Consider the following 20,936-nt stretch of genomic DNA (forward strand, 5'->3'; position numbering starts at 1 on the left):
CCTAAGACCCAGCACTGATTTCCTATGGTTGCTGGGACAAATGGTCATAAACTTGGTGACTTGAAGCAGCAGAAATGTATTTTTTCCCACAGTTCTGGAAACTGGAAATCTGTGAGCTGTCACTAGGCCATCCATAATCACGAGGTGGCAGGGCCACATTATCTCTCCTGCTCTAGGAAGAGGCCCCATTCCGTGTCCTTTATAGCTTCTAGTGAGAGCATTTCCCCCACTCCGGGCCTCAGAGGTCATACTGCCTCCTTTCCCCTAACCTGGCCTTTTCCTGAAAAGAATTCTTGTCACAAGGCCCCTGATAATCCAGGATCATCTCACTCCAAAAATCCCTAATCACTTCTGAAAGGCCATTCCTATCCTAGAACCCAGGATTAGCACCCAATAAAGTATGAAGGCCTACAAGACATGGAGAGATTGCCTGCAGCCAGCCCATGGTCATGATGCCTGAATGCCCAAACCTGCAGAGGTAAACAGAACAGGGGGTTGAGAGAGTTCGTCTCCTGCTTAGGAGTTGCTTCTAATCAGTGGCATCTCTTCCAGTCAGCAGGAGTCAGTTCCCAGCATAGTTATAATATCATAAGGGCAGGCAGCATCCCATTTCCAGACGGTACAATGAGAGTCTAAAAAGGGGGTCTGCTTTTATCTGGAGGTGGAATTAATACACATGGTTTTGTGTTTTCTCAGTCTCCCACTGCCTTCCTATACCAGCTTTTGTTATTTAATCATTTCTTGTCCCATTTTTTTTTTCTTGGCTCTTTAAAGTGATGGGCACTGGATCTCATCTTCCTTATAAGTGTTTTGTCCCTAGCTGCATCTGCTGTATCTTTTTTGGGTTAGGGTGGGGGTGGTGGAACAGGTCCCTGGAGCCCTGCACTCACTTTAGGGGGAGGAAAGTGGGAGGATGTGTGGAACCAGACTGGCAGGCACTGCGGCACACGCCTTTCATCCCAGCACTCAGGAGACAGAAGCAGGAGGATCTCAGTGAGTCCGAGGCCAACCTGGTCTACAGGGTTCCAGGACAGCCAGGGCTATTACACAGATCTTGTCTCGAAAAATACACAAAGCAAGAAAGGAAAGAAAGAAGAAACTCTGGGCATTTTGGAAGATGGGTCGGTATCCAAAATTCAACCTCAGAATGAAAATACAATGTAATCTTCTAATCTCAACTTTTACCTCTGGGTGGCTCTACAAAAGAAATAGAAAACCTCCATGAACCTGTTCCCTAGTCTTTAAAAGGGCAGACACGGCTGGCCCCAGCAAGTCGTTCACACCACCCGCACACTACTCTTCAGCGAGTAGGGACCTTCCACCCGCACCCTTCCCTCGGTTTATTTCCAGGACATCATGTATGCGCCATCACCTAAAGCCTTTAGGGCCCTTGCGCCGGGCGCGCGTGGGCAGGGGCGCACGAGGGCACACTCAAGTCTCACAACCTGGGGGTCGCACTCCCCTCCCGCTTCCCACGCGCGGATTCCAGGGCCCACGCTGAGGGCGGGCCGAGCCGGAGCCTTTGTGTTCAAACCGACCAATGAGCGACGACGGAGGGCGGGGCCGGCCGGCTGGGCTTGGCCAATGGGTTGCAGGCTGTCAGCGTTGACTGACAGGCGCACACATACACACTTGGCCACGCGCGCGCCGCCCTGCCCCACTCGCGCTGCGCGGGCCTCGGTCGGCTGCATTGTCCGCCCACCGACCCCGTGCGGTCCCGCGTCTCTGCTCCGCGCGCATCTCAGCCCCCGGCCCGGCTCGGACTAGAGCGCGGCGCCGCCCGCGAGACCCGACGCGGGAAGAGCCACGCAAGGTAAGGGACGGGGTGGGCCCGCCTCCCGCAGCCCCGCGCCGGCCTGGCCCGAGTCGCCGTCCGACCCGAAGCGCCGGCCTGCGTCTCCCGGTCCGGCCAGGCCGAACTACTCCAGCCCCTGCGCGGCGCACGCCCCGGACCACTCGCGGGCCGGCGCCCTGACGCATCGCGGTCACGGGGAGGGCGCTGTCCCCAGGCGGGACTTCCCCAGCAGCCTCCGGGGTGGAGGACAGCCAGAAGCCAGCCGCCCCAAACCGGCCCAGGGCAGTGCCACTGACCGATTGCTGGCACTGGAAGTTCTCAGCCTGCGCCACCGCCGCCTGTCACAACTCTGGGGGAAGAGAGAGAAAGAGAGAGGCCCATTTAGCTCAGTTCCAAAACAGCCTAACCCAACCAAACCAAAACAAAGCCGTCGCGCGCCGCGCCGGGGTGTGACTGAGAGCCAGGACAGGGGGAGAACGTCTGGAGCACTTTGCGTGTCTCACGGGGAAGTGGAGTGGAAATGTCACGTGTAAGATTCTCCAAGATAGGGGCCAAGTCTCTGTTGTAATGAGGGTTCTGAAGTGGGGAAGGATGTTTTATTAGAGGGTTTTGTAACTGATGGTGGGGTGGGGGAGTGTCTATCCTAGCGACTCCCCACACTGTAGACCTTTGTCATCTTGTGAAACCTGGACGGCCGCTGTGGTAAACTATTTTGCGACAACAGGATGCAGCATGAAAGATAAAGATAAGGGCCACACAGCTCTGGGAGTGCTGGGAGGTGGCACACTGTAAGTGTTCAGTACCCTACCTCCCACCTCCTCAGAACGTTTAGATTCTTGCCAACAGCAGCGTGGGCACTGTCTAAACATGTTGCAATGTTTTTCCCCCTGGCAAAGGCTTCATCTGCTCCAGCAGGGCAGGGGTTAAGAGGAGGGTGTGAGTATCTGTAGCTGTCAAGTGGGGGTGGCAGCCATAGGTGGAACTACCTTATAAGGACTGGAATACAACCCAGGCCCCAGGCCAACTTCTTGCTTTGGCTACTACCAGTTGGTCCCTTTACCAACACCACTACAGAGAGTGAAGGATGCCAGATGGGCATCCCACCTGGGAAGACGCCAGTTAGCCCAGACAGGAGGCTACTTGTCTTGCTAGCTGGATGAACCTGACCTTCTGGTTTCTACGGTCAGGGTTTAGGTGTGTTTCTCACCATTGGGAGGTCAGTGTCTGCCAGGAATATCAGGAGTCCTGATATACCCGATATACAAAGTCCCAATACTTGGAACGTTTGTGTGATCCCTTTTGGCCCAGGCTCCGAGAAGCCTGCGTTGGTCATCCGAGATTTGAATTTGGGTTCCAGGGCTGAAAGGTTTGTTTACTTTCGCTCACGTGGTAGAAGACTGTCTCTGGCCAGGTCTTTTCACCTTGGCCTTCTTGTCAATTTCACCCCATCCCACGGGGTGACTGTGACTGTCCTCTAGGCCAGACTGACTGCAGCACTCCATAAGAGCTCCACCTTCTGCATTACTTCCTTAACAAATATTCGTTGTGCAACCACATAGTTTACAGCTCCGTTCCCACTGTATGTTATACAAAGCTGTAACGCTTCCCAACTTGTAAAGCTTTTGATGGAATGCAGATGTCTAAGCCCTGCAGTCTCTCAGGTCTGAGCAGAAAGAGACTTGGCTCTCACCTACAGGCTAGTGTCCCAGGTTTCTCCCCTGTAGAAGGGTGTGGTGATGGCCACCTTGCTTAGGCCAGGGTCATCATTAATGAGTAGGACAGAAACCAGACAGCTAGTAGTCCTTTATCATGGCCATTGTCACATCAAGATGTCACGTCACAGTGTGCTGGGAGGCTGCAGATGTGAGACCCGTGATAATGCAGGTGGGAAGGGCTTCTGTAATCAGGATGTGGCTGGGGCCCCAAAGAAAGGAATGGAGAGCATACCCAGAGGAAGGGGAGCAGTGGGTGTGGGGCTGGACATCGTGGGGAGAGAATAAAGCCCTGGTGTGGGAAGGGCTTGAGGGTTCGCCCCGGGAAGCAGTGATCAAAGTCCCTGTCAAGTGTGTGTTAGTCTCTGCTGCACTCAGAGGTTGAGCAAGGCCCAGTTCTGGCTCCCACAGAGCTCAGTGCCAAGGAGGACAAAGACAAGCAGCCTGTAAACTGGGAAACCTTGTGAAAAGAGCCACGGAAGGGGCTCCCTGAGTCCTAAGTAAATCCCAAGGCAGGCAGGGTCAGGGATGAGCGGAGAGAGCTTCAGGTCACAGGGCGGCTTCGCTTAGGTGTGCAGGACATCTGTCCTCTGCAGTGAGGTAGCGCCTGTGTCTCTCCTTGGCGGAGCCCTACACCTTATATGTTGTCCTGTCTCCCCCAAGTCTTTCTTCAAGAGACGGGTCCCTACCCTGCCTCGTCATGTCAAGACGAAGCCAGCGCCTCACGCGCTACTCCCAGGATGACAACGATGGCAGCAGCAGCAGTGGTGCAAGCTCCGTGGCAGGAAGCCAGAGCAGCCTGTTTAAAGACAGTCCCCTCAGGTAGGGACGGGGGAGAGGGGCTGTTTAAAGACAGTCCCCTCAGGTAGGGATGGGGGAGAGGGGCTGTTTAAAGACAGTCCCCTCAGGTAGGGACGGGGGAGAGGGGCTGTTTAAAGACAGTCCCCTCAGGTAGGGATGGGGGAGAGGGGCTGTTTAAAGACAGTCCCCTCAGGTAGGGATGGGGGAGAGGGGCTGTTTAAAGACAGTCCCCTCAGGTAGGGACGGGGGAGAGGGGCTGTTTAAAGACAGTCCCCTCAGGTAGGGACGGGGGAGAGGGGCTGTTTAAAGACAGTCCCCTCAGGTAGGGATGGGGGAGAGGGGCTGTTTAAAGACAGTCCCCTCAGGTAGGGATGGGGGAGAGGGGCTGTTTAAAGACAGTCCCCTCAGGTAGGGATGGGGGAGAGGGGCTGTTTAAAGACAGTCCCCTCAGGTAGGGACGGGGGAGAGGGGCTGTTTAAAGACAGTCCCCTCAGGTAGGGATGGGGGAGAGGGGCTGTTTAAAGACAGTCCCCTCAGGTAGGGACGGGGTGGGGGTGGGGGGAGCTGTTTAAAGACAGTCCCCTCAGGTAGGGACGGGGGACTGTTAAAGACAGTCCTCTCAGGTAGGGACGGGGCGGGTGACTCTTCCTTGCCGCTGTTGCGGATGGAGAGGAGATGCCTGTGTTTGGTCCAGAGGCTTCTGCCTTTCTTCGTACCTACAAGGATGGCAGGACCCAGGATGCTGCCTTCTCCACCCACTGTGAGCAGGAGCCACCCAGCCCTGGGTTTAGTGAACAGGAAGTGGGGAGAGGCAGCTTCATACAAAAGTCAGGCAGGAAACACCAAAGCTGGGCTCAACAGAAGCGAGTCTGCTGTGGACGGGTGTGGCAGTTCAGCCGCCTTCTCCAGGCCTGCACCTCACATCTCACCACCTGCAGGGTCTCGGGAGCTGGCTCTTGACTCAGGGCAACAGTGCCTTGTCGTCTTGCCTCCTTGCAGCCTCGAGGCCCATGAGGCTCTGGTTAAGTCTGGGAGGTCAGGTCAGGTTTATCCAGATTTTCAGTAGGTTACGGAAACTCCTAGTCCTACTAGGAAGCATGGGAAAACATTTGGCTTTGACGTGAGAAACCCGAATTGAATGGTGACCCACTCTGTCCCTAACTGGTGAACTTGCCGGTCTCTGGTGAGATTCGGCGAGAGGTACAAGAATCAGAGAAGTACCTGTGCTGGGAGAAGTCAGAAGTAGATGAGTTGCTGGTCGCCTGGCAACACGGCCTACCCATACAGAGTGAGCCTGACAGGGCTGTTGGCTTCCCCTGCCTGGCTGGGCTCACTTCCCTGCCTCTCCCCTCATGCTGTCCCACAGGACTTTGAAGAGGAAATCGAGCAGCATGAAGCGCCTGTCCCCTGCTCCACAGCTGGGCCCCTCCTCCGACTCTCACACCTCCTACTACAGCGAGTCTGTGGTTCGGGAGTCCTACATCGGCAGCCCCCGGGCCGCATCCCTCGCCAGGAGTGCCCTCCTGGATGACAGGCTACACAGTGAGCGTCTACACAGTGAGCCATACTGGAGTAAGTACCCCAGACCCCCTCCTGAAACCTGGGCTCCAAGTTCCTTCCCTCTCAGTGTTCCCAAGAAGCCCTTCTCAGGATGCTTCTCGGAGCACCCCTCAGCCCCAGGTGGAGGCTGTGGGAGCTCAACAGAGCCCCGTCCCCTGCCAGGTGGGGACCTGCGGGGAAGGAGGAGGAGAGGCACAGGCGGCTCGGAAAGCAGCAAAGCCAACGGGCTCACCACTGAGAGCAAGGTCTCAGAGGACTTTTTCGGCTCTTCTTCGGGCTACTCTTCAGAGGATGACTTCGCAGGTAGGTGCTGCCTCATTAGCTCATGTGAGTGGACTGAGGACAAGGGGCACAGTGACAGTGTGAGATGACCTCACCATAGCTTCCCTGAGAGCTGGGGACAGAGCATTGGGGTGGAGAATTTGCCTAACAAACATGCAACCTTGGGCAGCTCTCTCTCTCTCTCTCTCTCTCTCTCTCTCTCTCTCTCTCTCTCTCTCTCTCGGTGTGAGTGTGTGTTCACACATGTACACACCTTACTGGGTGTGTGCACCAACACTCTCCATCCTTCCCCAAGCAGTCCCTCACCTTGGACTTTGTGTGTCTGTAGAATCCTCCTCCACTAGTCTGTGAGTGACCCAGAACCACATCACTGTGTTTTGGGCAGTTTAATCTGGGACTCAAGCATGGTCAATACTCAGTAATTTCTGTTACATGCAGGAGTGATCCCTTGTCTGGTTCTAAGCAACTGCCTAGAGATTGTCAGCAAGGAGGGGTACAACAGGGAAATAAAACGTCAGGGCCTGGGGACGTGACTCAAGGCACAGTGCTCTAGGAAGCACAGGTCCTAGATTCAGTCCCCAGCACCAGGAAAAGATGTTGGAGGGCTGGAGAGATGGCTCAGTGGTTAAGAGCATTGCCTGCTCTTCCAAAGGTCCTGAGTTCAATTCCCGGCAACCACATGGTGGCTCACAACCATCTGTAATGAGGTCTGGTGCCTTCTTCTGGCCTGCAGTCACACACACAGAATATTGTATACATAATAAATAAATAAATATTTAAAAAAAAAAAAAAGATGTTGGAGAGTCCCCATCTATCAGTTCACACACATGCCTTGAGCTACTGTGTGCTGGGCCAGTCTGGTACTCTGGGAAGAGGATGAGAGACTCCAGCTCAAGCAGAAGTCAGATTCCAAATCCGGGGTTCACTGTGATGGTGAGGAGTCGAGTTCGTCTCCTTCCCTTCCCTGCAGGTTACACGGACTCCAGCCAGCACGGCTCAGGGTCAGGGTTGAGGAGTGCAGCGTCTCGGGCGGGCTCATTTGTCTGGACCCTGGTCACTTTCCCAGGTGGGTACTCGCTGTGTGCTAGGCCACTTCCACGCTTCTTATTATGTCTGCTTGGGCACCCAGGCTACAGAGTCGGGAGGGCTTGTTGTAGAATAACCACTGAGAACCGAGAGCTGTGGGAAGGGCCTAGCAGGTTTGAGCAGGAGCCACTGCAGAACAGGTTGGGGTATATGACTGGGCTGGTGGACTTGGAGAGGGGTCACTGTGGAGTGGGACAAACGGGGCCTGGCAAGGGGTGGGCAGGGGAGCGCAAAGATGGGGAGAGCATAGTGTGCTGAATTCGGCTAAGCTTAGGCTTAATGGCTACCTTTCAGGCCGGCTCTTTGGTCTTCTCTACTGGTGGGTTGGCACCACCTGGTACCGCCTCACGACCGCTGCCTCCCTCCTGGACGTCTTCGTCTTGACCAGGTGAGTGAGACTCCAGATTCGATGATGAATCAGAAAGACCTGGCACCACAGGGCTTGATAGAGCAGCCGAGCCTGAATGTGCCTCACCGTTCCCTGGAGATTCCCAGTCTAGGGTAGCTTCTGGCGTAGGCAGGTTTCCCTTCCTAGTTAATAGCTCAAGGTTCGTACTCACTTGGGCCCTTCCTAAGAACCAAGGGCCACCCAGCCCAGCCACTTTCAGAGAGAAAGGGTGGCTTTACTCCCAGTGGCAAACTCTGAGGCACTAATTCAAAAGTGGGTTAGAAAGTCCTGACTCCTTAGGCCTGTGACAGGCTACATTCCAGAGGTTCCTGCTCATGGTCAGAAGCCATGAAGAGGCATTGTCTGAGGATGCTGTGGAGTTGGTTATTCCCCAAATTCTCGAACCAGCAGAAAAGAGGCTTAGGGCCGTGTCCTTTGGGTGGAGAAGAAAGGCTAGACCAGGAGGTCAGGGCACTTCTAGCCAAGTCCAGGTCATGGAGTATGGCTAAGTGCTGCTGGAAAGAGGGATGGTCACCAAAGAACCTGAGAGAATCAAGAATCAGTCAGGAGGGGGCTGGAGAGATGGCTCAGTGGTTAAGAGCATTGTCTGCTCTTCCAAAGGTCCTGAGTTCAATTCCCAGCAACCACATGGTGGCTCACAACCATCTGTAAAGAGGTCTGGCGCCCTCTTCTGGCCTGCAGGCATATACACAGACAGAGTATTGTATACATAATAAATAAATAAATATTTAAAAAAAAAAAGAATCAGTCAGGAGAACTGAGAGTCTGAAGCCAGCCTGAGCTACATGGGGAGTCCAGGTCAGCCTGGGCTACCTATCAAGACCCTATCTCAAAAATATATGTGTGGTGGGGGTGGGGAGGCTAGAGAGATGGCTCAGTGGTTAAGAGCACTGGCTGCTCTTCCAGAGAACTGTGTTCGATTCCTAGCACCCACATGGTAGCTGACAACAGCCTGTAACTTAGTTCCAGGGGATACAATAGCCTCTTCTGGACTCTAAGAGTACCTACACTCACCTGCACATATGTCTACACACACACACACACACACACACACACACACAGAATTGAAAACAAGTTTTAAAATTTATAGAGCCAAAATTCCCCTACTCTTAGGACCTACGGGTACAGTTCTAGTGAACTAGCCTGGCCCTAATCCCATGGGAAGCTCAAGGGTACTTGTTTTAAGTCTACTTTAGAATTCTAGAAAAGTCCCAAGGGACTGAGTGGAGCATGGAGGCCCAGATCCCACATGCTGATGTCTGCCTTCTTCTGTCCTCCCGAGGTCCAGGCACTTCTCACTGAACCTGAAGACTTTTCTGTGGTTCCTCCTGTTCCTGCTGCTCCTGACTGGTCTGACCTATGGTGAGCAGGGGTGGATGAAGGGAAGACAGAGGCAGGTGTAGACGTGACAGTCGCTGGGCTAACAGTGCTCCAGGGGTAGGTGTGGCAGTCGCTGGGCTAACAGGAATCCAGTGGACCAGATCATTGGCAGAGCCCTGCCTGATTTTTCCACTCTCCCCAACACCACCCTACTGTCCCAGGCTGTCCTGTCTGAGGACATCCCAGGGCTGAGGGGACACGTCTCATCTGACCTTGCTCTTGCTGCGGTACAGGGTGTCTCTGGGAGGAGCACGCCCCTGGACAGCCACTCTGTGGGTAGCAAGCAGGAACTCTGAGCTATTATTAGGAGCAGCTATTTTCCCTCTATTCCAAATCAGGACAGAGTCTGTGCAAGGGGAATGTTTTTACAAGATCAAGTGAAACCTTTGGCTGCCTTGAACCAGAAGCCGTGAAACAGCGAAGAAAGAACTGGCTGGGACACGAAGAGCTGCTTACCCACAGCTCTGCCCCATTCTGCCTGTCACAGGACCTTGTCATCTTTGCCTGTGTATTCCACTTCTCATTGGACAGCTAGTTCACTGAGTTTCCGGTTTCATGTGATTTGGCTGTATCCCAGGCTCACTTTCAGTGACTGCAGGAGCTTGTAGAGAGTTGGTTTTATCTGTGTAGCCCTGGCTGTCCTGTAACTCTCTGAAGAACAGGCTGGCCTTGAACTCCCGGGTGCTGGGATTAAAGGAGGGCCACTACCACCACCACCACTGCCCGGTGTACTTTTATTAATAAGAAGGCATTTTTCCAAATGTTGGTTTCCTTTTTGTTTCCTGTTACAAGAACAACTTGTTCATAGCTAGTGGAAACTGGGCATCACCCTTAAAATAATAACCATTTTATTACTCACGACAGCATGGTGCTTGTCCCACCGGCACTTTCCCAGGTACTGAGCACAGCTCCATCTGAGCTTCTCCATTTCCTCGTGGGGTTGACAGCTGGTGTCACAGTCAGAGCTCATGGAGGTGCCAGGGGAGTGTGTGGTGGTGGTGTCTGCACAACCTGCTGACTGTGGGTGCTCCTTCCCTTCCCTGCTCAAGGCTGATAACTAAGTGGCAAACACGACATTTTTCAGGCTCTCTGTTTTTCTGTGGCTACAGCCTTGGGCCCTGATCCTGGGATGCTGCATTCTCTCGTGTGATGCTGTCAGCAACCCATGGAGCTGGGGAGCTGCTAAGCCTACTCACAAGTGGCCCCTTGAGCCATTTAACCCTTCTTCTGGACAGGGCAGCCAGTGGTGGTTGTTGTCACTGTTACTCTTTTTTAAAAATGCTGCAAGATCCCCGCGGCAGTAGGCAGCAGAAATGCTGTAGGTCCCAAATGGTGGCAGCGGGCCATGTGGTGGCAGGCAGCGGGGGTCTGGGAGCAGCCAGTCCCAGGCAGAGACGGCTGCTGGTCTCAGAGCAGTGGTGGCGGGCCATGTGGCAGCAGGCAGTGGGCCCCAGGCAGAGACGGCTGCTGGTCCCCGAACAATGACTGGTTCCAGGCAGGGAGACACATGGCAGGCGGGCAGGAGACAGAAACATGGATAGATACGACATGCAGGGTGAGGTTGAATGTTTATTCAGGGGGTTATGGAGGAGGAAGGGTAAAGGGGGGGACAGAGAGAGAGGGAGAGAGAGAGAGAGAGAAGAGGAGAAAGAGACAGAGAAGGGGGGAAGCAGAGAAGTGGGGAGAGAGGCAGAAGCGAAGCTGCCTCTCTGAGAGGAAGATGGAAAAGAGAGTGAGCTCAGGCAGGAAGCTGAAGATCAGCCTGCTTCAGCGGATGGGGAGGGGAATGGGTGTGGCTTGTCCCTTTAAGAAGGGACCAAAACCATAACAGTCACAGCTCCCCAGGGCACTGCGCACTGAGACAGCCAGGGCTACCTCAGGGCTGGGCTCCACCCCTAGAAATCTGGAGCTGGTAAAGGAAGGAAGGTGCTTTCACAGGGGTTTCACTGTCTGCAGAATGAGTGAAGGAACGTGTGTGTGTCTGTGAGCACTGAGTGCGCTGTGAGGTCATGAGGTGTCATTTCCACGCCTGGGGGAGCTGGACTCACAGTGAGTGACACAGGCCGCATGACAGATTCTAAGCAGCACTCTCTCCCTGTGCCTAGGTGCTTGGTATTTTTACCCCTTCGGGCTGCATACACTGCAGCCCACCTTGGCCTCCTGGTGGGCAGCAAAGGAGAGCAGGAGGCAACCGGAGGTGTGGGAATCCAGAGATGCCTCCCTGCACTCCCAGGTGAGTCCACAGGGCTGAGGGTGGTGGGCGAACTCCAGCCTGCCTTTGCAGGGGGCGCCCCAGCCCTCACAAAGCCACAGAACTACAAAACTCTTTCCCCTAAACACAACTCAAGGTATGTATGTGCTCAGAAAGCAGAAGGAAGGGGTGGCAAACGGTTTTGTTGCCTTTCAATGTGATTTCTCCATATTGCCACGGCTTCTGTGTGTAACATCCTCATAAGGTACCTCCTACTCCTCTCCCAACTTAAACTTGTGACTTAAGACTGCAAGGTTTATAGTAGCTGTGGTCTGGAGGTCCCTTCTGGGCTGAACCAGGACAGGTGGTGCTGGTGGGACAGCAGGCCTAGGCCTTCACTGGGACAGCTGCTCCCAGGTGCTCTTTGTTCGCCTATCAGGCTAGCCTGGGCTTCCTCCCATGGGAGCTCAGCTGTGTTCTAGGAGGGGGGAAACAAGCCAGATGAGATAGGACCTGGAGAAGCAAGTATCAAGGACAGACCAGATGCAAGGAGAGGGAAGCCCCTCCAGCAGGTGACCTGCTGGACCACTCTGCAGAGGCTGCAGACAGGGAGTGAGAGATGGTGGTCAGTTTATAATCTGCTCAGGTGTTAAGATGGGGCGGGCCCAGGCTGTGCTCTTCAGGGGCCTGCAGTCAATTGTGGTAACAAGTGAACCAAATAGGCAAATAACCAGAATGCAATAGAAATACAGGGCACTCAAAACTCTGTCCCAGGGCTAGGGGGGCTGGCTCAGTGCACAGCACACTTGCTGTGTATCAGACCTGAGTTCAGATCCCCAGTATGACTAGTACACACCTATAACTCTAGTGCTGGGAGGGAGTGGAGTCAGGTGGATCTCAAGGGCTTGTTGGCCAATACGGCCAGCTGAAATGACGTATCTAATGTCAACTTCTGGCCTCCCCTGGTGCACAAGCTAGTACGCTTCACATACATGTGTACACACATGCATACACACATGAGCATGGCACACACACACACATGAATCTCTTTGTCTCAGCAGGGCATGGTGGCTCACATCTGGCACTTGGGAGGCTAAGGCAGGAGAATCACTGTGAATTTGCAGTTAGCCTGAGCTACATGGTAAACTACAGGACAGTCTAGACTAAGAGTAAGACCCTTTCCCAAGAAAACAAACGCTGGGCGGTGGTGATGCATGCCTTTAATCCCAGCACTCAGGAGGCAGGGGCAGGTGGAGCTCTGTGAGTTCGAAGCCAGCATGGTCTACAAAACTAGTTCCAGGACAGACTCCAAAGCTACCAAAAAACCCTGTCTCAAAAAGCAAACAAACAAGCAAAAAACCAATCAAAACAAACAACAAAAAGCAGAAAAGAAAACAAACATCCCCCCCCCAAAAAAAAAACTCTTTGTCCTCAGTGATTTGAATTTTGCTTTTACCTGCTGAGTTAACCTTGCCACATATTCCAGCATGGACCTTTTCATGAATATGATCTTATTTCTGAAAATGATGGCATCTCCTGTCATCTGCAAACTCCTTTTAACATTAATCTTTGAAGTGACCAGGAGCGGCTCAGTCTTAGGCCACTTTGCATGTGGAAAGGGGAAGTAAAGGCAGTAGAGCTTGGCCTGGCTTCCACCAGTGTGAAGACAGCAGTGGAGACAGCGGGTTTGGATAGGTGATGGCAGGGGCGGGGGAGGGCAGGCTGGGAATGGCATTCTGTGCTTGTTACCTTTTGAGTCATGCGAGCATATGTTTAAAACAGAATTTCTAAGACCGGAGACCTCTGCCCCAAAGTCCTTTACTCTTTAAGGGTTGGTTGTCAGATTGCATTTTGTAATTTCTCTTGGCAAAGATTTCGTTGTTTGGTGAACAACAGTTTTCAAAATTCGTGACACAGTATCAGATGTCAGCCTTGATCCAAATGGCTGCTACTACATCTCTGTAGGACATTGATTTAAATGAGGATAATGCAGAGCTTTCAAACCATTCCTTCTTGATGTAGTTATCTATGGAAGAGCAAAAGCACTGGAAAGCCAAAGGCTACCCCTCCCGACCTTATACAGCTCATGGGGTGTCTATACATATATACGTATATACATACACACACACACATACATACAGTTCACGGGCTGCCCAGCTGGATATGATGGGAACTATGTTTAGGGAGCTTTGGGCCCAGCTCCTGCAGTGTATGTCCTGTATCTCCTGGCACATGCTGCAGTTACTAGCCATGCCCCAGCTGTTTTTGCTTTTCTGTTTTTGTTTTTTCAAGCAGGAGTCTCATTAGTTATCCCTGACTGTCCTGGAACTCTCTCTGTAAACCAGGCTGTCCTTGAACCCACAGATATCCGCCTGCCTCTCTCTGCCTTACAAGTGCTGGGATTAAAGGTGTGCACTACTATGCCTCGTTGCCATGTCCCAACTGGGCTGAGTCAGGAGCCCCTTGAATTCTCCTCTTTCTGCCAGCTGTCTCAGTGGCCATCCCCAGGAAGCCTTGTGGTAGGTTCCCCTGGGCCCCCCCAACCTCTGTTCTTTTCCTCTGGCCCCACCAGGCTGAGCAGCGGATTCTCTCCCGGGTGCACTCCCTGGAGCGGCGCCTGGAAGCTCTTGCCTCTGAGTTTTCCTCCAACTGGCAGAAGGAGGCCATGCGGCTGGAACGCCTGGAGCTGCGGCAGGGGGCTACTGGCCACGGAGGCAGCAGTGGCCTGAGCCATGAGGATACCCTGTCTCTCCTGGAGGGGTTGGTGAACCGCCGTGAGGCTGCCTTGAAAGAGGACTTGCGCAGGGAGACTGTGGCTCGTATTCAGGTGAGGGAACAGCATTGCCGGGGTGTGGGGCTGCACATCCCCTGAGGGCGATGCCATAGAAAACCCTGAAAGTGCACATGTTGAGTGTAGGAAGCCCCACAGAGCATGAGGGAGACAGTCGTGTGTAATATAGCATCTCTTGCCAGGTACCCTGTCAAGGTGGGGATGATCCACCTTCCATGGTGGGAGTGCCCAGCATGGTGCCTGACACCAGTGAAGTGTTAGACACCAGGTGGTACCCCTTGTATTTCAGAGCCTTGTAGCATAAAGTCCTGTTATAATGTAATGAGCCCCGTTAGCTTCCAGTCACAAGTGTTCCTCCAAGGGCTGCTGTCAAACCTTAGTCTCTCAGGGCATGATGGCACATGCCTTTAATCCCATCACTCAGGAGGCAGAGGCAGGTGGGTCTCTGAGTTTGAGACTAGCCAGGTCTACATACTGGAGTTCCAGGAGAACCAGGGCTACATAGAGAGACCCTGTCTAAAGCAAAGCAAACACAAAAGCCAGTTTCTTCCCCGTATCTGGCAGGAAGACCTGGCAGCCCTGAGGGCAGAGCATCACCAAGACTCGGAAGACCTCTTCAAGAAGATTGTCCAGGCCTCTCAGGTCAGTGGGCTAGGTGTGTAGGCCTGTGCTGAGGATCTCACCACACTCAGGTCTGTCCTTGGTCCTTCATGAATACTGCTGGGATGTTGCACAGAAGGGGAATGGTCTCGTGGCTTCTCTAGGGGCTGCACTTGTCGCGCATGGATGCTCCACAGTGACCCCTGGGGATGTGTGCATGGGGCGAGGTGGTAGCTGTACTGGTGCATCTGTGCTCAGTGAACATGAATGTACCTAGGTGGAAATGAGTCTGGTGAGGTCATACAACTTCAGCTGGTTTGATCTCTGCTGAAAGGGCTGGGAGGTCCCGAGGCAGGGATGGGATTAAGCATTAATGATGGGACCCTCCCCCATACAGGACAGGTCCTCAGAAATGAAGAATCCTGTGTATTCTACATGCTAGGCAGTCACTCTGCCAACTGAGCTATGTCCGCAGCTGAACTCTTCATTTCTTTCTTGTCTTTGTTCTTCTTCCTGCTCCCAGGAGTCCGAGACTCGTGTCCAGCAGCTGAAGACAGAGTGGCAAAGGTAACAGCTGCCATGGCCAAGGCCTGTTCTGTCACCATTAGGGCTCTGCCTGGTCCCTTGGGGAAGGCTGGCAGAAACTTAGCTTAGGACCCTGCTGGCAGCCTCTAAGGTCCAGGGAAGATTAGTAAGGACTGGGGGTGGCAGGGCCAGGCACTGCAGAGAAACTGGAGCTGTGGGCTGGAATCTTCCATGTGCCTTATGTTCTTATGGCCAAGCAGTGAAGGCAGCGGAGGCTGCGGCACTGTTGTGTATTCCAAGCTTAGAGGGAATCAGAACAGAATTAGCTCTGAGACAGGCAAGCTAGTTCCCAAGCTCCTGTGCTGTGTTCTCCTGCCAGACTCCAAGGGCAGTCCTGCTCCTTCACACACGCAGTGAGTGACAGGCACACACTTTATGAGGAGTCAGTCAGGGGTCCTCTTCCTTCCTCAGCATAGCCTTACCTTACTTGCCTTCCTCTGGGGTTAGGATGACCCAGGAGGCCTTCCAGGAGAGCTCTGAGAAGGAGCTGGGACGGTTGGAAGCCCAGCTGGCCAGCCTGCGGCAAGAGCTGGCTGCCCTGACTCTGAGGCAGAACTCGGTGGCAGATGAAGTGGGACTGCTGCCACAGAAGATCCAGGCTGCCAGGGCTGATGTGAGTTGGAATTACCCAGAGTCCTGTGGAACATCCTCCCCTCTGAGACCACCCACCGGGGCACGGGGTCTGTCTGCTGGGGCTGTTTCCCTAGTCTGTTGTCTGAGACCACCCACCTGGGGGCGGGTCCCTAGCCTGTGGTCTGCTACCACCCGCCTGGGGGCGGGGTCTGTCAGCTGGGGCAGTAACCCTAGTCTGTTGTCTGAGACCACCCACCTGGGGGCAGAAGTGGGGGCAGTATCCTTGGGCTGTCCTGGAGGCACATTGCACACGTGGACTGCTGCAGGCCTGGACTCTGGGGGAAATGTTTGCTGTTCTTAGCCAATCTTCCCTAGAAGGTAGTCCCTGACCTCTGTAACCTCTCTCCCAGGGTCTCCTTCCCCTCCAGCTCTGCCTCCCTTAGTGACAGCCCACCAGCCCTGCCATAGCAGCCCCTGCCATTCCTGCAAGCTTCTCAGTGACACTGCCTTTGTCCCTAGGTGGAATCCCAGTTCCCTGACTGGGTCAGTCAGTTCCTTCTTCAAGATAGGGGTGCCCGTAGCGGACTCCTGCAGAGAGACGAGCTGAATGCTCAGCTTCAGGAGCTGGAGAGCAAGATCCTTGCCAGCATGGCTGAGATGCAGGGCAAGTCAGCCAGGGAGGCTGCAGCTTCTCTGGGACAGACACTGCAGAAAGAAGGCGTGGTCGGGGTGACAGAGGAGGTAAGAATGACTACCCTCCCCACACACTGCTTTCTTCCCTGGAAGCTGTAGACCTCAACGGTCCTATGCTGCCAGCTCCTCATATGTTCTAGGACATAATGATGGACCCTCTGGTTAGAGGTTTGGGTGTATGTTCTGGGCCAGGTGTGGGTGGTGGAGGTATACAAGACCTGTTTGGGTACCACTGTGCCCGTCTAGCAGGGTCAGTCATGGGTGTGCATGCAGTGTCTGTGCCCCATTCACATCACCTGTCTCCCGGGGACATGTTTCAGCAAGTGCACCGGATTGTCAAGCAGGCCCTGCAGCGCTACAGCGAGGACCGTATTGGAATGGTAGACTACGCCCTGGAATCAGGAGGTGTGTGTCCTGCCTTCACCACTTTGCCTTACCTTGGTTCTTACAATGGCTAGGCCTCAAGTCTGCCAGGCAGCACAGTGCTAAGCAGACAGCTCGAGGCCAGTACTGGACACACAACGGGACTCCCACCCAAGGCCAGGGATGGCTGAGAGAAGCCATGAGGCACTGAGTGGCATTCCTGGCTGGAAGAGGCCTTGTGAATTTAGTCTAGAGCTAAGGGCTGGGTTTAAGGTCCTTACCCCCATGTTCTGTAAGGAGACAGGCAATGGCTCTTCAACCCTAGAACCCAGGAGCTTATTGGGCCTCTCCACTGAGAGTTTAAAGAAACTTTCTCTCCCGGACAGGAGCCAGTGTTATCAGTACCCGGTGTTCCGAGACTTACGAGACAAAGACGGCCCTCCTCAGCCTCTTCGGCATCCCCTTGTGGTACCACTCGCAGTCACCCCGAGTCATTCTCCAGGTGGGCACTCAGTGAGGGCTCAGTGCACTCTGAACACAGTGGGGGATGCCCCTCAGTCAGCCAGACCTGGTTTAAAGCCCCTTATCTGACATGCCTTTCACCTCCTCCAGCCAGATGTGCACCCGGGCAACTGCTGGGCCTTCCAGGGGCCTCAGGGCTTTGCTGTGGTCCGCCTCTCTGCTCGCATCCGCCCCACAGCTGTCACCTTAGAACATGTGCCCAAGGCCTTGTCACCCAACAGCACCATCTCCAGTGCTCCCAAGGACTTTGCCATCTTTGTGAGTACCTGGTCTGTGTGGGGGCAGAGGGGGTGTCTTTGCTGAGAATCACCTACGGTGGCTCTGGCAGTGATGGGGTTAGTGCATTTGAAAGAGGAGAGCCAGGGTGAGACCTAGCCCTTCAGCTCAGCTGTCTGAGGCTGCAGTGAAGACACCAGGTGTGAGACTGGAGTAACCCCTGACTCCGCCCCACTCCTACTTGCTTTGCTATAGGGCTTTGATGAAGACCTGCAGCAGGAAGGGACACTTCTTGGCACGTTCGCCTATGACCAGGATGGGGACCCCATCCAGACCTTCTATTTCCAGGTACAGGATTGTGTGCTCATGGGCTGGAACCTCATCCCCCACCGCCACCCCATCAATAGCAGCCATCTCCCGGCACTTGCACTGCCAGGCACAGGGCTCAGAGATCTCTTCCCATCCTGCCTCAGTTCAGGGTGAAGGGTAGAGATTGACTCTCCTGTCAATGACACAGAGATGGCAGCATTCAGGGCTTCCTGAACAGGGGCTCTGCGGAAGTGAGTTTTACTAAAGAAGGGTTGTGACAAGGATGTGACACATGTTCAGGACAATCAGTGTGTAGTCAGCTAGTCTCAGGCAGGGCATGTGGCCTACAATAAGTGGGCATCCAATCTTCTACGCTTGATAGAGGCAGACCAGGTGCTATGGATGGAACTCAGTTCATTTTAATTCCTTGGCTGTTTTGTTATCATTGGTTGTTTTGTTTTTTTTTCTGTATGTGTGTATAAGTATTTTACTTGCATACAATGTGTGTGTGTGTGTACCATCTGTTTGCTTGGTGCCATAGGAGGTCAGAAGAGGACTTTGGATACCCTATAACCAGAGTTATAATTAGAAGCTGCCATGTGTGCTGGGAATTGAACCTGGATCACATGGAAGAGTAGCCAGTGCTCTTAACTGCTGGGCTAGCTCTTCAGCCCTATAACACTATGGCTTTTAAGCTAGACACACACCAGCAAAAAGCAAGCCCTGTCCACAAGCCTCCTATGGAAGTTCTATGCATGATAGATAATGCTAACCATGACTGGGAATGAATTCGTCAGTCTCAGATAAACTGTGCTGGTCCTTGGTACTCAGACTGTTCACATACAGCCCAAGGGCTGGCTCATGGGTAGTGGCCCCTAGAACCCTGAAGTCCCCCAGGGCCTTTGGCCTGGAAACTTTGTTCCAGGAAATACAAACTTTAGAAATGTAGGTTTTTTTTGAACCCCCCGAGGGAGACATCTGGCCCCCCTAGCCCCTTCTGTTGGTGACATGTCAAGGGCCCAGTGACATTGAACCCTTCTTCTCCACTTAGACCTCTAAGATGGCCACATATCAAGTCGTGGAGCTTCGGATCCTGACCAACTGGGGCCACCCTGAGTACACGTGCATCTACCGCTTCCGGGTGCATGGAGAGCCTGCCCACTAGCCCTTTAAGACCTTGTGCCTGCTGCTAGCCACCTGGGAAGCCCACCCTTCCCAGCATCTACCCCTGCTCTGAGAGTAGGTGTACAGCACCCCACCACTGCCCGCACATGCTTGATAGCGCTGACTTCAGGAGCAAGAACGAAGAGGCAGCATGTGTAGGATTCCCTGCATAACCAAGCAGCTTGAGGTTGCCAACAGGCTCCCATGCCTCTTAGTCCTCCCCCTAGAGCTAGGCGCCTGCCAGGGTGTATATATGTAGCATACTTTGGAGGTCTGGGAGTCAGGAAGTGAGACTATTTGGTGGAGGGACTGGCAGCAGGGAGCTCCTGGTAGGTGCCAAAGCCATGGGCACACTAAGCCAGAGCCCCAGGGAGGTGAGCTGGGGGTCTTGTGGCCTTTTAGGACAGTGCTCAGCACTATATAGTGGGAACTGTCTCTGGCAGGTACCCTGGCCCACAGGGCCCCTGGGGTTTCTTATATCCTGGAGGGTACCAGCTCCTGTGTGCCTCTGAGGACTGCTGTCTGTGCCAACCTAGATCCCCAATGCTGGGGACCATTGCTTTTTCTCCTGATGTGGGGTGAGGGTCTACTTTGTACTTCATTCCTGCTGTATCCTGCCTGTGCTTCAGAGCAAGGTTTCCATTCCCCCAGGGAGGACCTAGGCTGTCTTTGGGGCCATTCCATCAGGGTAGCCTAGAAAAGAGGGAAAATGACCTTGGGTGTTCTCCTGGTCTAGTGCCAATGGCCACAATGTGGTTCAAGGTTTCAGGTGGAGAGGTCACACTAGCCCACTCCCATCTAGTGAGGGCCCTGCCCACTCTAAAGCAGCTCCCTTGGGCTTTCAGCTCTTGCTTAGATTCTTTCTCTGTGGGGGCAGTTGGGTAGGGGCTGGGAGGGAAGCTGGCAGAAGTTACCTTGTGTGGGGAGGAGGAAGAGGCTTTTAGACTGAATGGCCCTGCTGTATTATGTATAGAATTCTCAAGGTCTGTTTTTATTTTTTGTTTTGTTTTTTTAAACTGAAAAGCTACAGGCTTGATTCCTAGCCCCATTCTGCGGGGCACCAGCTGTTACTCAGTTCCCAGTTCCTGGCCTCTGAGAGGGGCTTGGTCCTGGCCTATGGGAAGGGCCAAGGGGAACTGCCAGGCAGGGGCAAGCAGAAGCCCCCTTAGGTGTTCTGAAGCCACAACCTGCACATCCCTGCCCTCAGGGCTTGTTTTGCGCTCTCTTGTCACAAATGCTGCACTTGTCGGTTCTTTTTTTTAAAACAAACAAAACAAAAAACCTCTCCGGACTGTAATTTATGCCTATGCAAAAAAATAAAGTATGCCCAGGATCAATGGATTATGTGTTTTGTTTTGTTTTTTTTCTGGTTACCACACAGCAACTCAGCTTAGACAAAGGACTGAATTCTTAGCTAAACCACTATACCCAAAGACTTAGTCCTAATGTCCAGAAACTCAGGCCTTTGGTTAAAAACTACTGGGATGAACTTGGAACCCCAGCTAAGGTCCACTGCAGTGTTTCTGGATTTGAGGGCTGGCAGGAGGGAGTGAGATGACTTTGGGAGCTGTCATCAAGAGTACCATGAAGAAGGAGGATTTCCTTTTGTCTCTGCTTAAACATAGGCAGAGGGTCTCTGGCTTAAGGAGGTGTCTCCTGAAAGGGTCTGTCAGGATCTGCCAGGGCCTGGGGGACTGCTTAGATTCAGCTCAGGGCTGAGGCGCCTCCTACTGACCATGGCATCTTGCCCAGAGCTGGTTCTTGCCTTGGCTGAGAAAATAAAAGCAGGAACTGGTCAGCAGGCAGGAGAGGGCACTGGCCAGAGTACAAGTTGGCCCAGAGCCCAGGGGCACGCTCTGTACTCATTCTCTTCCACAAAACAGGTATTACTGGGCAGGAAGAGC

The 20,936-nt window shown here is 53.6% G+C and overlaps 1 protein-coding gene across 2 annotated transcripts; it reads left to right on the plus strand.

The window, feature by feature from the left end:
- Positions 1–1,677: 1,677 nt before the first annotated feature.
- On the plus strand, positions 1,678–20,373 carry Sun2 (Sad1 and UNC84 domain containing 2). Of its 2 annotated transcripts, none has more exons than XM_075959874.1 (18): positions 1,678–1,813; positions 4,171–4,329; positions 5,675–5,880; positions 6,031–6,171; positions 7,121–7,216; positions 7,531–7,624; positions 8,928–9,007; positions 11,131–11,258; positions 13,789–14,043; positions 14,572–14,649; positions 15,131–15,174; positions 15,640–15,805; positions 16,285–16,506; positions 16,779–16,863; positions 17,208–17,323; positions 17,434–17,601; positions 17,815–17,907; positions 18,920–20,373. In XM_075959874.1, the coding sequence occupies exons 2-18, from the start codon at positions 4,208–4,210 to the stop codon at positions 19,031–19,033; spliced, it is 2,208 nt and encodes a 735-aa protein (XP_075815989.1). In that variant the 5' UTR covers positions 1,678–1,813; positions 4,171–4,207; the 3' UTR covers positions 19,034–20,373. The 2 variants fall into 2 exon arrangements, with proteins under 2 accessions (XP_075815989.1, XP_075815990.1); XM_075959875.1 differs by having other exon boundaries at positions 8,934–9,007.
- Positions 20,374–20,936: the final 563 nt, after the last annotated feature.

This window comes from Microtus pennsylvanicus, chromosome 2 (assembly GCF_037038515.1).
Source record: "Microtus pennsylvanicus isolate mMicPen1 chromosome 2, mMicPen1.hap1, whole genome shotgun sequence".
Lineage (NCBI taxonomy): Eukaryota > Metazoa > Chordata > Mammalia > Rodentia > Cricetidae > Microtus > Microtus pennsylvanicus.